Source organism: Netta rufina (genome assembly GCF_964035555.1).
Source record: "Netta rufina genome assembly, chromosome: 1".
In the NCBI taxonomy this organism is placed as follows: Eukaryota; Metazoa; Chordata; class Aves; order Anseriformes; family Anatidae; genus Netta; species Netta rufina.
This window is the reverse complement of record NC_140123.1, coordinates 62,783,541-62,799,779: the sequence shown is the minus strand read 5'-3', so window position 1 is coordinate 62,799,779 and position 16,239 is coordinate 62,783,541. Positions and strand designations below refer to the sequence as shown.

The 16,239-nt window shown below is 35.1% G+C and overlaps 1 protein-coding gene across 7 annotated transcripts in view; it reads right to left on the bottom strand.

Moving 5' to 3' along the window:
- ATP11A (ATPase phospholipid transporting 11A) overlaps nucleotides 1-16,239 on the bottom strand; it is a 123,994-nt gene that overhangs the window by 10,851 nt on the left and 96,904 nt on the right. For 4 of the 7 annotated variants that reach the window (XM_084294767.1, XM_084294768.1, XM_084294769.1 and 1 more), the window contains exons 18-27: nucleotides 15,381-15,562; nucleotides 14,437-14,688; nucleotides 11,716-11,890; nucleotides 10,939-11,041; nucleotides 10,520-10,665; nucleotides 9,525-9,584; nucleotides 8,728-8,855; nucleotides 6,814-6,949; nucleotides 2,105-2,170; nucleotides 1,709-1,812 (exon numbers count right to left, since the gene is read on the bottom strand). In XM_084294767.1, coding sequence (XP_084150893.1) covers nucleotides 1,709-1,812; nucleotides 2,105-2,170; nucleotides 6,814-6,949; nucleotides 8,728-8,855; nucleotides 9,525-9,584; nucleotides 10,520-10,665; nucleotides 10,939-11,041; nucleotides 11,716-11,890; nucleotides 14,437-14,688; nucleotides 15,381-15,562 — 1,352 coding nt within the window. Of the gene's footprint in view, nucleotides 1-1,708; nucleotides 1,813-2,104; nucleotides 2,171-6,813; nucleotides 6,950-8,727; nucleotides 8,856-9,524; nucleotides 9,585-10,519; nucleotides 10,666-10,938; nucleotides 11,042-11,715; nucleotides 11,891-14,436; nucleotides 14,689-15,380; nucleotides 15,563-16,239 lie in introns of those variants that run through there. The other 3 variants (XR_014618830.1, XR_014618831.1, XR_014618832.1) reach the window with 2 other exon arrangements.

Here is a 16,239-nt window from a genome sequence, read left to right as displayed (position 1 = left end):
CAGTGATGAAATAGTAAAGGTTCAACTTCCCAGTTTGTGGGAATTCATCCATGCCAGTTTTCCCAAAAGGACATCTAAATAATCACTGACTAGAGAGAACTGTTTTCCTCTTGTCTGCCAGGGTGTAGGTAGTATCAGGCTGTCCTCTGTCCTCCATCCCAAGCTGCCTCTCCCTAACAAAGATAAACTAAGGTACATCCTATCCTGTTCATACACTTCCAATTACTCCTCATCGTGCTCCAGATATTTAACATCTTTCTTCTTCCTATATTCCCATCCACTCCCTCGTGTTTTTTCTGTTACGCGCTCTTTCATATATATCCTCTGAATGAGTCTTGTAGACGACACCTTTCTTCACCTCTCTCATACCTCAAGCACCCTCAGACAACTCTGATGGTCTCATGTTAAGCACTTTAACCTATTCCCCATGTTTTTATCTGCCCCCAAGTTCAATGCCCTCACTTCCATATTTCCTTGCATCTTCATGGCAGTTGTATGGCCATTAAAATTCTATCTTTGTACAATAACGGAAACCAGAGGCATGTTTACTGAGAACAAAGTTCTTGACTGATCTGTTTGTAGAAATACTGCAGTATAAATCCCTCCTACCATCAGGGCAGTTTTCTACTAGTTCCCAAAATTTCATAGAAGTCTGTGCATTATAAAAAGGTAGAGCTGAACCACATCATTGGATGTAAATAGCAACATGCCTAATACCCAGCAAGACTGGCTGGAAAACATTAGCAGGGAAAGTCTGCTACTATTTCTTCTACAGATCATTTTCATTCTGATAATGATGCAACTGAGCTCTGGCTTTACTGCCAAAAAAGGTTGGACAAGTTACTCATTTGGAAAGGACACACTGAAATACAAAACTTTCCTCCAGGTCACTCAAAGTGTTTACTTATGTATACAAAGTTGAACAATTCCAGCAGAAGAGATTAAAAAATATAACCTTGTAACTAGGCCCTCTCTATAGGTGAGAAATGCAAATTCAACTTCCTGATGGCAATCAGGGACAGTAAGTATCAGAACCTATGTTTCAACTAAATCTCCTTCCCCAAAATTTCAGTTTCAAGAACACAGAATTTTTAAAATAGAAAAAAACTCACCGAACTTCAACATTTTCAATCAGCTATGGACAAGAGTTGTATTGTTTCTTAAAAAGCTTATCAACTGTAGAACAAATACCTGAATCTACTTTTCTAAACAACTCGGTAATTAATGAGCTCAAACGTATGGCTCCTGCTAATCCACACTGCCTCAGTGTTGGTTTGACTCCCTTGCTCTAGTTTAGGCCGCTACAGCTTGTTCCCTCCAAGACAAACCCACTCTGTGGGTGGCTAGCCCCAAGCAACACAGACTTGGCCTACTTGGCTCGGTGACATTTGGCCTCAGAGAGAGAGCCTCAGCTACTTGAACTAATCATTGGACTACTTTTAACTGATACCACTGAGATAGGTTTAATGGCAGTCTGAGGTCAGATATTCTCCTCTTACTCTAACAGTATTTTTAGAAGCTTTTCAGTGAAAGAGTAGCTGAGCATTCTGTAATTACCATTACTGGTGTGTTTAAAATGTGACTGCTATTAGGATTTCTGCAATATATAAAAGCTAAATTGAATTCTGTGTGGAAAACAACATGAAATGTGTAACAGGTTTATGCTTCTGAAATAACATTGCAATGCAATTTATATTAGGGTTCATACCAAATAATTCCTCCCCAGAGCAGAGAAAAGACAATGTAGAATAGTAGTGATCCCCAGATCATGAAGTGATTTATCCACGTCCAATAGTGTGTATCTAGTGCAAGCTGAAAAGAACAATACAGTATATGGTGTTATTACTATCTAGAAGCAACAGAACACTTGGAAGTCAAATGAAAATGACACCTTTTGAAAAAAGGTAAGGATTCTGCACTGAATAGGCTGAAAAAAAGATGGTTTTGTTTTTCATTTTGAGCAGAGTTAAAAAGGCACAGATAGCAAAAACTGTATGTAAACTAAAACCTTCCAGTGTATGGTTGTAGAGAGAAACTGGTATTAATAAGTAGCAACGAGAAAGCTCTAAGAAAGTTTCAATGGATAAAACATACAATATCTTACCTTTAATGTAACCGTGAATACAAGCACAGTAAACACCAGTGTCCCAAAGGTCCAGTTTCCAAACATCTATAAAAAATGGTTCAAGACAGTTATAATAGGCTACATCTTCCACCACTTCATGAATTGTCCAGAATAAACCTCTTAAATCTATGTATTACTTTGTACAAGGAACTGACACTTAACACAACACTGAATTCTTGTATGTTCTAGTGAAAATTGTTTCGGTTTCTTCCCCTTGTGTATGTATACACACTTTGTATTTCACAGCACTGTATGGGATTTGCGGAAGTGTGCTGAAAAAGCTGGTCTATGTGACTGCAAGACTGCAGTGAAAAATCCTGGTGATCGTGGGAAGGACCAGAGAACTGGAAAAAGCCCACCAAGTGGAGAAGAAGCAGCTGATTCACCTGAAAGCAGGGATGCTATTCAGATGAATCTCTATTATTTGGTGAAACGGGCTGACTAACCTCAAACAGTTCATCAAATGCAAAAGCAAGACCCCGCACCTGGAACAGATTAATCCCACAAACCATTGCAGGCTGAGATCAACTGGCTAGAAGGCAACTTGACAGAAAAGGACCGAGGAGTCTTAGTGGGGGTGAGCAAGTTGAACAAGAGTCGAGTGTGCCCCTGCAGCGGTAGAGGCCGACCTCATAAACTATTGGCAAGGTAGCTGCCAGCAGGTAAAGGGAATTGATTCTTCCTGTCTATTCAGGACTCATCAGACCACATCTGAAGAACTGCATTCATTTTGAACTGAAGATAAGAAAGACTCTGACATACTGCAGCAAGTCCAGTGGAGAGCAACCAAGATGATGAAAGAGCTGGAGCACATGATGAATGAGGATGAGAGAAACAGGCTTTCTCAACCCCTTACGGAATCTTGTTGCTATCTTCAACTGTCTGATGGTTGGATACAGGCAAGACATAACGAGACTCTTCTCAGAGATGCAAAGTACCAGGAGGAGACAAAGCAGATCTCTTCAGCAACAAGAAAAATTCTGCTTAGGTATTAGGAGAAATGTTTTCACCATGAAGGTGGAAAAACATTGGAACAGGTTGCCCAGGACGGTTATGGAATCTGCATACTCAGGGATATTAAAAATTTGAGGAGAACTGGGCAAGACCTTTAGTAACTTGATTTTAATTAACCCTACACAAAGTAGGGAGCTGAATGGCATCACCTCTGGAGTCCCTTCCCACCTACATTATTATACACAAGCTCACCCAGTGTTAGATGACAAGGGATCCACAGGGACAAGCAATCATACAAATGTCCTGCCTTGGGAAAAACTTTGAACGGAGATCAAAGCCCTCCACAGGACAGAAATCTGTAGGTAACCTGCCTGAGATAATCTGATCAAGCAGGAACAGGAAATTATTTAAAAAAACAAACTAACAACTGACTGAAATATTCATTATTCTGAGTATTCATTTCATTACTTTAAAATTACTCAGTATGAGACCAAGTGTACAGAGCACATGATGAAGTGCAGAAAACCTTCAGTATTTTGATCTGAGTTTTACTTAAAATATATAATACAATTCTTTAGTAGGCTCATGTCCATGCTACATTATTTTATGTGCCCTACAATAATCAGTGTGGTTAATATCAGGAATCTGTTTCGGGAACCTGAAATTATGCCAACATTTACTCAATTTCTTCTGGCACTTAGACTTTACAATACTCTCATGCTGAATCTGGCATCTCTTGAAGAGCCCAGTGTCAGTATAAGTTTCTGCACATTGAACAGATATGTCTGTATTTTCAGTAAAAGCTGCAAGATTAGAAAAAAAAATGAAAAAAATTTCCTTGTTCTATCAGGCTAGCTAGAAGGCATTAGGCTGCAACCTAACACTTCACCTACCCATGTTTTTGGCTCAGAAAATGAGGTCGTAGCACAGGGACTGCTTTCAGACACCAAGAGTCTGCTAATTTGGCATAGAAAAAATGTAAGCAGAGCAACATGAGATGAAGAGAGTTAAAAAATCTGATGGAATTTTCAGCAATGAATCTCTCAAGATACTGTTCACGTCTTCAGGCTGTGAATCATTCTTTTATGTTTGATTGGTAACATGTAGTTTATTAGCAAATATTTTTGTGTGCTCTGCTTCCAGCCTTCCCAAGACTTTCCCCCTCCTTCTGTGGCTGTATTTGTTTTATCTTCCACATTCCCATTCATCTTTCTTCTCACCTCTCTTCCCTCCTGTTGTTTTTTTTCCCCTTCTGGTAATCCTTTTGGTAATCCTTTTAACTTAGTTTTTCCTGTCTGTCTCTGAACCCATCCTAACAATTATATTTAAAACCGTCTGTATCAAATGTTGAAATGACAAAGTCACACAGGATGTATTACTCTATGAGTAAACTGTGATGACATTTACAGTCTGCAATCACTTCTGTGGTGCCTTTGTTTCTTCTTACCTTCCTTATGCAGTTGGTCTCTGACTATATGGTTTTACAACACCAACAATGATGTCATATCCAAAGTGGAACTTCATACAAAAAGCATTGTTGCAAATTAATAACAACTGATAAGAGAGAAATCTTTGGTATCTTAGTTTTGTTTCCCAGGAAATGATTCAAGTAGGCATTTATGAAGTAAATTTCAGTGACTGAAAGCACACTATTCAGTATTCTAGCAACATGACTCTACAGACTGCAAACTGTTTCAAACAGATTTTTAAATACTGAGAAACATCCTGAGGGATTGTGTTTGGAAGCAACCTGAACGGTATGCAAATTTTAGTGTGTTACAGAGTGCAATTTAAATAAAAGACTTCCTACTAGATACGCAAAAACGGTGATCAGTTCACTTCTGGAGGGAAAGACGATTTTTAAATTTTTGCTTCAGCACCCATTTTAACAATTTGGAACCTAACTTGAATCATTTTGTATCATTTAAGGTATTAGTGTTATCTTCAGCCCTTTTGTTCCTTTTTCTGCTTTCTGCCTTTGCCTGTTCCATAATAATGCATTGTTATGGTAAATCTTTCAAATCCTCAAATCTTGTCCTGCCTTTTTCCACACTTAACCATAATTTTAACACTTGGAAATAACTATCGACACCCACTAGCACTCATGTTTGTATGAACTCACATACTTATCTCTATTCCTGGACACTAATATCTTCAAGCTTTTAAATCTAAAACTGGAACTGTAAATCTGTACACTTCGTACACGCAAGCATGCATGCTGAAAGATATTGAATTTTTCTAACCCACTCTGACACTCAGGAGTCAGAATGTCTCATCAAAATACATTTTACCATCAAATATTAACATGGGTGTCTAGTTCTAGACATACACATTCAAAATTTGGAATTAGGCGTTAGTGCTAATTTAGATCTTCAACAAGAACTAGATTTAATACATGCAACAGAAATAGACTACAATTTCAAAACAGAACACAGAATACTTGCAATACAAACCACTTATAAAATTTTGTACAGATATGAGAAGACTGACTTCCAGGACTACAAATATGAGCTGATGTAGAGTTTTGAATAACTAATAGAACATAATGGTACCGGAAAAAGAGGTGCTGCAGGGTACAGTTATGTCTAACAGACAGTCATTCAGTCCTTAGAAAAGCTATCGTCCTTAACAAATGTTCTCTCACACACTAATAGTTCATTTCATCACACTAGAAGTTCATTTTATCGATAGATGTCACAAAGATGGCATTTTATGATATTTGAATACTGGTTTTCTAGCAAATGTATATTTTATACATAGGCAACAAAACTGTGCAGTTTATTTTCTCTCTCACTTTGAGGGTCCTTTCTAAGACTATTCAAATATTTTATAGCATAAACCATAGTAAAATTTCTATAGCAGAGTTAGCAACAAAATGTAGGTTCCAGAAAACTATAGAACAAAACACCAAAATGCAAGGAAGCAAAAGGCCTTTTATTTTTGAAAGTTTTTGGTTCTTTATTATACTTCATATACCTTAGTGTACGTTGTACTCTGTATAAGTTCTTTGTATTTTAAAAACATTTAAAGTAGCAATAAAGAGCATTTCTATTTATAGGTTTAAGTGCTATTGTAAAATAGTTATAGGAAATAACTAAACTGCTCTTTAATTAGCAGTTTAATTAAAGAACAGTGAAAGAAATGGGTATCATGACAAATCCACAGTAGTCTTACCATGTGAGTGTTGGTTGTCATTAGCTGAGTATAGGAAGAGAAGCAAGTAGCAAAAGGAAAAAAAAGCACACAAATAAAATAGACCAACATATCAATGGGTAAAATAAATAAAATGCAAAAGGTTCTTAAAATTTGCATTGTGATTGCAAAGCAAGTAAAGAGAGATCATTAAGAGAGATCATTTTCAGCTGCCATATGTAATAATTAATTAAAATATTTAAAAAACTTGTCATATTTAAGTTTTTATGATAATTCATAACTGTTCTACCAAGAGTCTTTTGATGTGTTAATCAGATATTCATCAGATGAATGTTAAGCATAAAACAGAAAGGTTACTACGTAAATTCTGAAGGAATTCTTGGACTTTCTGATATATATTTCTCCGAAGTTGTATCTAGTGCTATGCCTGTTTACTGATACACAGTATTCCTATTAAATAATTCAGATTTTACTAAACAGATATCCCATCTATCTCACCATAACTCATAAAATATTCATGATGACAGAACACACTTGACATTAAAAAATTACCTTTGATCGACACTAAGTGTAACACTAACCTGTCCATTGCTGGTCACAACTGTGTTGTCAAACAAGAAATAGGCACCGAAGAAAAATACCACAGCATCAAACACTCCTAGGAATGTCCAATAAATAAACGCACGCCAGCGCAACAAAGCATTCTTGGCAACATCTCTGTGTAAAACAAGATATATGCATTCATAATAGCATGTTAAAAAATAAACTTAGACAAACAATATCAAATTGTTTTTGAAGGAAACACAATTAGGAAATCTTATGCGAAACTGCCACATTTCACCATGACAACCATCTACCACCCCACATCAAAATCCTTCCTGAATACCTCCTTTTTCCTTTTTTTCTTTTTAAATTTAATTTTTGCTGAACCCTTTTAACTGTTGCCTGTAGTTCTGCTTATTCCAACTGCATTGTAAATTGTTCTGCACACATTTATTTTTCTATTTTTTTTACAGAAAGTACCTGCTGTGCACATGACAATCTAGTGTGGACTGTAAATAAAAACACTAGAGGTCTCTGGAGACTTTGCTTTGTTTCCCACGGGATACTTTTACACAGAGCACTGCAACAAAACAAAATACTAATTTTATGTGGAACATGGAAAACAAGGATTTTGCAACTGAGTTGAACCCTTAGGTCAAATTGCATTTCTTAAATGTTTTCCCACAAAAAAATACACGGATTAGTCAAAAATAGAACTATTCACTGCCACATATGTTCTTATTACAGAAAAATTTAAATAGTAGAAGTTTAGTTCTGGCATACAGAAAGAGTATATATCAACTTGCCATTTACCATAAAACACAAGAGAGTAAATCAGCACACAATTAAATGAAAATCCTGAATTACAGAAATCTTGCATAGTAGCTAGAAATACTTACTATGAACCAATGTTTTCATCACATGTAGTTTAAAAACTGTGTCTGATGACCAGATTATGTCATTTCTCACTGTATGCTATCCCAGTAAATTAGTAATATTTAGTGCAAAACCGTATGTGGTTAACCGTAACCTTACCTGTCTTAGAACAACTACGCTATTGCCCAAAACAGCTTGGCGATAAACTGTTAGATATCAAAAAGGCAGTGTTTTTGACCAAATAGCCTCTGTTAAATTTCAAAAAAGAAAATGAAAAATCTTCCAAATTACCATTTCTAAACTGATAACACTTAAAAAATAAGAAAGAAATGGGGGGGCTGGTGTTGGTTTGACAATAGCATCCTTTGTTCCTCTTCCATTTCATAGCTAAACAGTATCTATGCACTGATTACCGGTTAGGCAGCTTTTACCTCTTTCCAGAAATGTTTGCTCTTTGATTATCTAGTGTTACCACTCTCTAAAATGCACTGGTTTTGCTGCTACAAGAATAAAAAAAAATGGACACTGTTCCTAATTTAGATGGTTACATGCTGTTTATTACATGCAGGGAACTGTTTTTCAAACGGTTAAGAATCTAAACCAGTTACAATTTTAATGCCCACTAGCGAGTAAGAAATATGTAGACAACAATGCTGGAATAGAATATTCCACAGAATATAAAAAATGATAAAACACTTTAACTCACAGTCTTCTTTTCTTTCTGAATAAAACACGTATACAGTATGATTTCTTTAAAAAAAAATCTATTATTCTATTCCCCATGGTTGGAGGAAATAAACAGTATTAAAATAAATCACATTTTGATTCGTAGAACAGTAATTTATGTTCTCAGTAACATTATGAATGGTGTGGCTTGCAGTATATAAATATACATGTTAAAAACATGCACCTAAACTAGTTTATAAACAGTACATGTGGCCTTCAACCCTTCTGCTGCAGTCTACCTGATGTTGTATTGTACCTTGTGGTACAGAAATCCTGAGGACTTTGGTTATAACAGAGAGAGATTCCACAATTGAATAGTCAAACTTTGGGGTCTAATGCATTAATTTTACCTGTATAAGGAAGGCTCTTTCTTGAGTGTGTCTGCACTGACATGTTGTTCCATTAGACTGTACAAGAGGATAGGAAGGGAAGTGAAGCTGATATTGTACAGTGTTAGATACGCGGTATCATATAAAGGCTGTAGATGGAAAAGAATTAAATCAGCTAGTTTCGATTTTAAAACAATCCACTGAATTACACTTGATTTAAAATGAATGAGTCAATTTTTTTCAGAAAAACTTACTTATAAGGGAGAATACTGATTTCTCTCCTAAAAGATGGTACTCTTCTGGTAAACAATTGTTCCCTTTTTCTCTATCTTTATGCATTTATTTTTTTTCATTTCAACTCACTGAATGACGCTATTTGTCCCGAAATAGTAGTTCGTATGTGTACACCCCAGAAAAGATGACTCTGTTCTTTTACATTCTGAATTCTAAAAATGAACTGCTAGTTCAAATACTTACCTTTCAGGATTGCCTCTGTCTGTGATTGATAAGTTTAAACCTAATGGACCTTACAGGTTCCACAGAGATTACACATGGACTAACTGTTTTTGTTTTTCTGTTATTTTTTTACTTTGAAAGAACATTGCTTTTAGGATAATTCATCAAATTAATTTCTGTAACTTAAACTGCCACTAAAAATCATATGAATCAGAAGTGATACTCTTCTTTTTACAATGTGTAAACTAACCTAGAAATTTTATTGGCTGAATAGGTACAGTGTCAAAGGCTCCATTTGTTTAAAAAATGACAAAGAAAAAATTCAGCAGTGAGGTAAAAAAGAACAACACAAAAACACTAACCTGTTGTGAAAACCCACAGAAGAACTGATATAAAAACTGAGGAAAAATGAAGCAGACATTCTGAAAGATAAAGTGACACAGTTATGAAGTGAAATTTAAGCACAAATGCATATGCTGTGTAATAGTATAGCTATGCATATCACAGTTTTGTAACACCAGTAACAGTAAACACTGCAGAAAGAGTAGAAAGAGTTGCATTCATTAAATATCAACACCATCTTACAGTAATACTGGTAAAAATACTTAAAATATTTTGAAAGAAAACTCACATGACTACAGTTCCAGAATTCAAAGGCAGTGAATTTGTTATGCAGGAACGCAGTTCAGTTAAGGCAAGGCAAAACAAGATGCAATCCACAGTAGGACACAACTTGTGATAAGCAAGGATGTTTATATTCTGCTTAGCAGAGTTCCCAGCAAAGTAATTTTTAAGATGTTTCTAGCTGTGACCCAAACCTCATCACCTCCTAACTATAGATTCAATCAAACACTGAGCTTGAATTATCCTCTGAAACTTCCTTTCTATAATCTTCCATTGCTTACTGAAAGAACTTCGATTGGATCCCAACATTTAGATGTAATAAAACTATTTAAAAAAGGGAAAGCACATTATAAACTTTCTCCACCCACACTAACCCAATGAATTTAGAAACTAACATAAATTAAGTTCTGCTAAATTCTCAAATACTACTTGCAATTTGATTTAAAAGGCCACTGTAGAGAAAACCAAGAAGTTAATGAAGTCAGTGCTGGAGTTTTTAAGAGAGAAAAGGCAAATTTCATTTTTAACCATAGCACTGATTACAGAATGCACTTATATAAAAGATCCACTTCATGATCTGGTTAGCAACAATAATCCCATTTCAATTTTGCATCTGGAAGTCAACAAAATCCCTTAATGGAATTACAGCATTTTGGTACCATTGACTACATATAGTTAGATATTATTATGTGTATTTTTGAGATTCACATATTTATAAGAAGCATTCTCCTACCTTATAAAAGAAGTATTGCACAAGTTCAGATATTCTAACATAATAGAAATGCCCATGAACAAGCAACATTTTTTTCAAATGTTTAAATTTAGGTATTGCATAGTCACTGTTTCTTGCTGCTTGACGACCCTCTTTGCCAATGATTCCTTAAACAAAAAAAAGAGAAAAAAAAAAGATGAAGCTGTTTACTAACGGAAGATCTATTTAAAAGACACAATTATTTGAAAAACTATGAAATTATAAAAAAAATGCAATGACATTGATCTAGTAGGTGATCACAACTGTGCTTCATAAAATTCCTGAAGTAAATGCACTATAAGTTGTCTGTAAAATGCAGAATTTAATTTAGACCACCTACTTTAAAGAAGTAAGTGTTTTTGTTATTTCATTTCAATTAATACTCTAAAAAGCACACTTACCTATACCAACATGTGCTTCTAGAATCATACTGACATCATTTGCTCCATCACCAATTGCTAACGTGATAGGGTGCTCCTTTGATAACTTAATCAATTTTACAATCTAGAAAAGAAGTAGTGTTAAAAACTCATCTATGATGGCTTGGTTATTTCATGAGTATACAATTAATTAAAAATGATGAACACAAAAACAGTATTGCCCAGTCTAACCACTACACATTATGATCATAGGAGGCTCTCTGTTTTAGAAATATTTGCTACTAACAAAAGATAAATTTTATTTGATATAAACTAGTATACAACAGTCAACAAGTACTTAAAATATTTAATGCACATGTTTTTCTATCTGGATTCTTCTAACTTGACTTCCCACTTATATTAAAAATAAAGATTAAATATCACCCCACAATAATAAATAATTCAGGTTCTTGTAATATCAACAGACAGTTGACAATTCAAAGCTTGTTTGGTAAAAAAGGAAGCAATTAGTTCCATTCATTAAATACGTTCATTTATCAGCATGTACCAACCATAAAATTTGCACAATATGTACATAAGTCAAATTCAGGTGCACAGCTGGGTGCCATTTTAGCATACCATTATATAAATTGCTTGCTAGTAGAAATTAGCCCTACTCATTTTGTTTGGTTTCTTTTTGCTTTTTCCGTTTTAGAAGATACAAAAGTGAATGTTAACATTTTAACTTATTGTAAGTTGTACAGAATATTAGCTTCCAATATTTACATGCATATGCTACTTCAGAAAAGAAATACAAACCTGTGCTTTTTGTAGAGGTGCCATTCGACAGCATAACACCGCACTGCAGTTCCTGCAAATTTCAAGAAAGAGCTCTCTGTAGTTAGCTGAGCTCCCATCTTGTCTTGGTTTCATTATTAATGATAATGCTGCTCCATCAATAATTAAACCATAATCTTGCATATCAGTTGAAAGCCTGTTCAGGAATAAAATATAAACTAAGAGTCACTATAAAATTCTCAGTCGTATTTTAATGTTGGCAATAGGTCTTCCGTGAAAATTAATTAATGAAAAAAATAGTGAGTAGAGAATATTGCATCATTAATACACTTCAAAAGGAAATTCATTGTACAGGATTTCTATGTATGACATTTTAAAATTCTAGCTTATGTCGAATGCATTCAGTGCTTCAGCAGTTTGAACACAGCAATCTGATAACTCACTGACTTGAACAGTGAGTGTGAGCATCTAAGAAAACGGTTTTGCAGTAGCCTGAAAGGGCTCCAAGAAATGCTGTAAGGTAAACTGAGTTGTAGAACACTCCATAATATAGGGAGAAAAAAGTTAAAAAGAAAGGCCCTTGGTACTCCAAAATCTATTTTGATGGGGAAAGTAACATTGTTTTTCAGGGGCCTACATTTAAGGAGTTTAAACCATGCTTAAACAATGCTTTGAAGGCAACATTTAAAAGAGACTTGTTGGCCTGGAGAGTTAAGGCTACTGTTTGCATTTACGGTAGGCATACTTGCATTTAGTACAATGAGTAAGCCTGATACAAGTATACCTGTGGAAGCTTTCAAACAGCTAATGTGGGCATTGCTAAAAGTGTAGCCATGGTTGCACAAAGCACAATTTAGCACAATAAAATATGCTGAACAACACGGGGAGATGCTCTACTCTGAGAGTCACACCGCAAGAGCAGTTTTCTGCAGCATCCCAACTAGTTATTTCACAGCTCCCTTCCATTTGCCTAAATTACTCAGTAGCCTCAGGCTCTAGCTCAGCAGTGAGTGCTGTATAAACAGAAAGTCAGGTTTATTTGTGTCCTAGTTTCTGTGTTCCAAGGTAATACTACCGTGTGTGGGTTTTCAACAAACATGGTTTCACCATGACCAGTGAAAACCACCACATTTATTAATGTTCTTTAACCTATTTTAAGCATCTCCATCTTTCCTACTAGACGCTATTTTTGACAAATAATGTAAAGTACCGCAAACTGTATTTTAAAATAGTTTACAGATACTTTTCACCAATTTGCTACCATTGGCACAGATAGGACAACACCATTAGTATAACAAAACATCTACCAAAAATTTATCATAATGAAGTCTAGGCAATGTACTGATCGTTGGCTGTATCAGTGAAAGGTTTTCAGCTTGAATTTGAACATCCAGGCAAAATCTTGCTATTAATATATTTGCATATTTTCCAACTCTGCAGCCAAACACAAGGAATTCTGATGAGTCTTAATGTCTAAAAAATTGGTATTGCACAAGAAAGTAAAAAAACACGTTCAAACATAAGCTGAAAAAACTGTGGAATGTAAGCTGAAAGTGGAACAGATGATACAGAGACAATTAGTAAGTTCTTTTTTAAATATGAAGTTTAAGAGATATATTTAACTGAATATGCAAATGTGATTGATTAGACCAATGAGATTTAAGTATAAGGAGAGCTAAGACAGATGCACCAGCTCTGAGTTTCAAGCCATAAGGCTAAGAGTTTTACAATCTCTCTGTTAAAGTATCACAAATACTTTTTGTATTCCTTGTTATTCCTTTACTATAAATTTATTGTAAATGTACACAAAATGTACATACTAGCTGATTCCACATTAAAAAGAAACACAAAGCAAATACACATTGTATTACAATGTGTATTACACATTGTAAATTACATCTGAAAGACCAACAACATCTTAAGATGATAAATATCTTTTTCAGTCTAATTCCTAGGTTTTTACAGGGTATAAAAGGAGGTTACCTAAAGGACTATGTAATGTGTATCAGCTACTAAGCTTCAAGTAAGTAGCCTAGCTACTAGCATGAGGCATTCATATTATACCAGTGGTTTTGCTCTTTAATGCCATTTTTCTATCTTATTCCCTGCTATGTTTCAAGGAAATCATTTCTGCACATGATTCCTATCCTTCTTCTGACATTCAAAAACACGTAAGTCAGTGTTTTCTGTATAATTTACCTTTCTATTTAGGGCACTTGAACTATTTTTATGCACACCAGAAGATGTGGTACTATGCTGTTGCCTGTCACCTGTCTGTAAATACATGATAATCTTCCCTAGAAATAGCACAGTAGAGAGACACAGCATAGCTCCCTTAGGACGTGGTCTTATCAAGAAAGTCGCGTCATATACTGACTCTGATTACAGAAATAAATCATGTCTGCTTCCCTTTTAGAAGTGTGAAACAGTATTTTACTTCACTATTGCTTTGCCAAGAATCAGTATTGCTTCAGTGGAAAGATATATAATTAAAATCAGCTGTGATTTTTCTTTTTAACATTTCAAGCAGTACCAGTAATGAGATGGAGAGACAGCCACAACTGTAAAAATGTAAACCTATACGGAGCAAACTTATATCTAATTGACATACAATAATTTACACTATGATAACAGAAACCGAAACACTATATTGGTGGTCTTAAGATATTCAATCAATCATGTAATTATTTATGAAATGCACAGAAGTCCATTCCTAGCTTGAAAATTCAACTTTTTCCTTACCCTGACAAACTATCACTGGTTAGGCTGCCACTGTGTCTTAGGACAGTTTTGCTTAGATCAAAAAGCACATCGTGTAAACTCTGTTCCTCAATTTTCTTTGTCGTTAGCTCAAGTATTTGTGTATTTCTCCGGAAGAGTTTGCAAGCATAGCAAGTAGCTGCAGCAGTCTCCATTTTGTCTCCCGTCAGAACCCAAACTTTAATTCCAGCTTTCTGGAGTGCTTCAATAGTGTCAGCAGCTTTTTCTTGTAGCCTGTGGAAGTCAATTGACATCAGACAATAGTTTGCTTGGAAATGAGAAATTCACAGGTTCTTTTTGAAAGCTTTTCATAACCAAATAAAAAATTTCAATAAAAGTGATTAGATCTAAGAATTTTCCCCAAGGTGTGAATCTAAAAATGCTAGTACATTATAAATGATTTACTTTGACACTTTCAAAGTGCTTAAAGTTTCACCTTTCACTTATATAGCCTAAAGGACAAGATGCTTTATTCCCCAGGTAAGTACTTCACTTAAAACATTTTTAGTGCTTTCAGCTAATGACACCAAGTGAAGAAGTACTGAAGAGTTATTAAAGTCACCTCCCAGTTTTAATACAGTTCTTAAATTTAAGACATAACATAGATCTTTCCTTTATTTCCTCAATACCCATTTCATAGTTATTTCTTCCAAAACATTTCCCTACAGTTTGCTCAATAAGGTGCAATGCATGTATATTGCTTGAATATACTGATTTTTGTACCTATTGTTATTAAATTACTATTTCATAAAATTACCATAAGTAACTTAAGTAAACTAGAGATGGAATTCACTCAAATACATGGACTTATCTCTAATCCAGAAAAACAGCTACAAGAGAGCCATTAACTACTTCCACTAGCAGACATTTCCTTGTTTATACACGCTGGAGCAAGTGTCCTAAACATCCCTAAGAAATGTACTAACCGATCTTCAACAGCTGTAGCACCAAGTAAAATAAAATCTCTTTCTATCTTCTCATACGCTTCTGCCAATTTCTTTTCCCGGTCCTGGAGGGCCAACTTTGCATTTTGTAGCAGCTTCTGTGCATTGCTATATTCTTCGGCTGTGAGCTTTTTATATGCAACACACAGTGTTCGCAGTCCCTCCTAAAGAATGTAATCAAAAGAAACAATATGCATCCCATACAACTTAGATTTCTTGCTGTTTACACTGTAATATTTGAAAAAATTGAATGATTTTACTGTTCATTTACATGCTCATTTTTATAGTAAAGCGAGTACAGTATAATATAGACGAGAAAACAGGGGTCAGCTTGATTCTGTGTTGCCCTGGAAGCAGTTACAACCTGAGGGACAAACTTTAGTCCTCCAGAAGAGAAACAGATCAGCCACCCAACTATATGTTCGGGATTACCAGGGAAAAGAAGGTCACGCTAAAGCTTTCCTTCCCTATCTTTATAATTAGGCAGGATGAGTCAGAAGAAATAATACTGATATAAATAGTAGCTCTGTAGAGTCAGTCTGTTGATGCTGTGTTGCAGCAGATACAGGGACAAGGACAGAGACAACACATCACAGTGAGTGTTCAAAGTGAAAATCCAACTGTGTCATTTCAATCAAGTGCTAACTAGAATTCAGTTGTGGGTGTTTCAGACTGGATCAAGCTTTTGGATTTGGTGATGAATAAGAAAAAAGAGTGCATAGACCACATAAGGGAAAAAAAAAAAAGGTTGCTATAACACAGAAAGAATATTTTGCTATCTCAAATATATTGCCTCTCACAACACCATTTAACTGGCGCTTATCTTCATAAACATTATTCC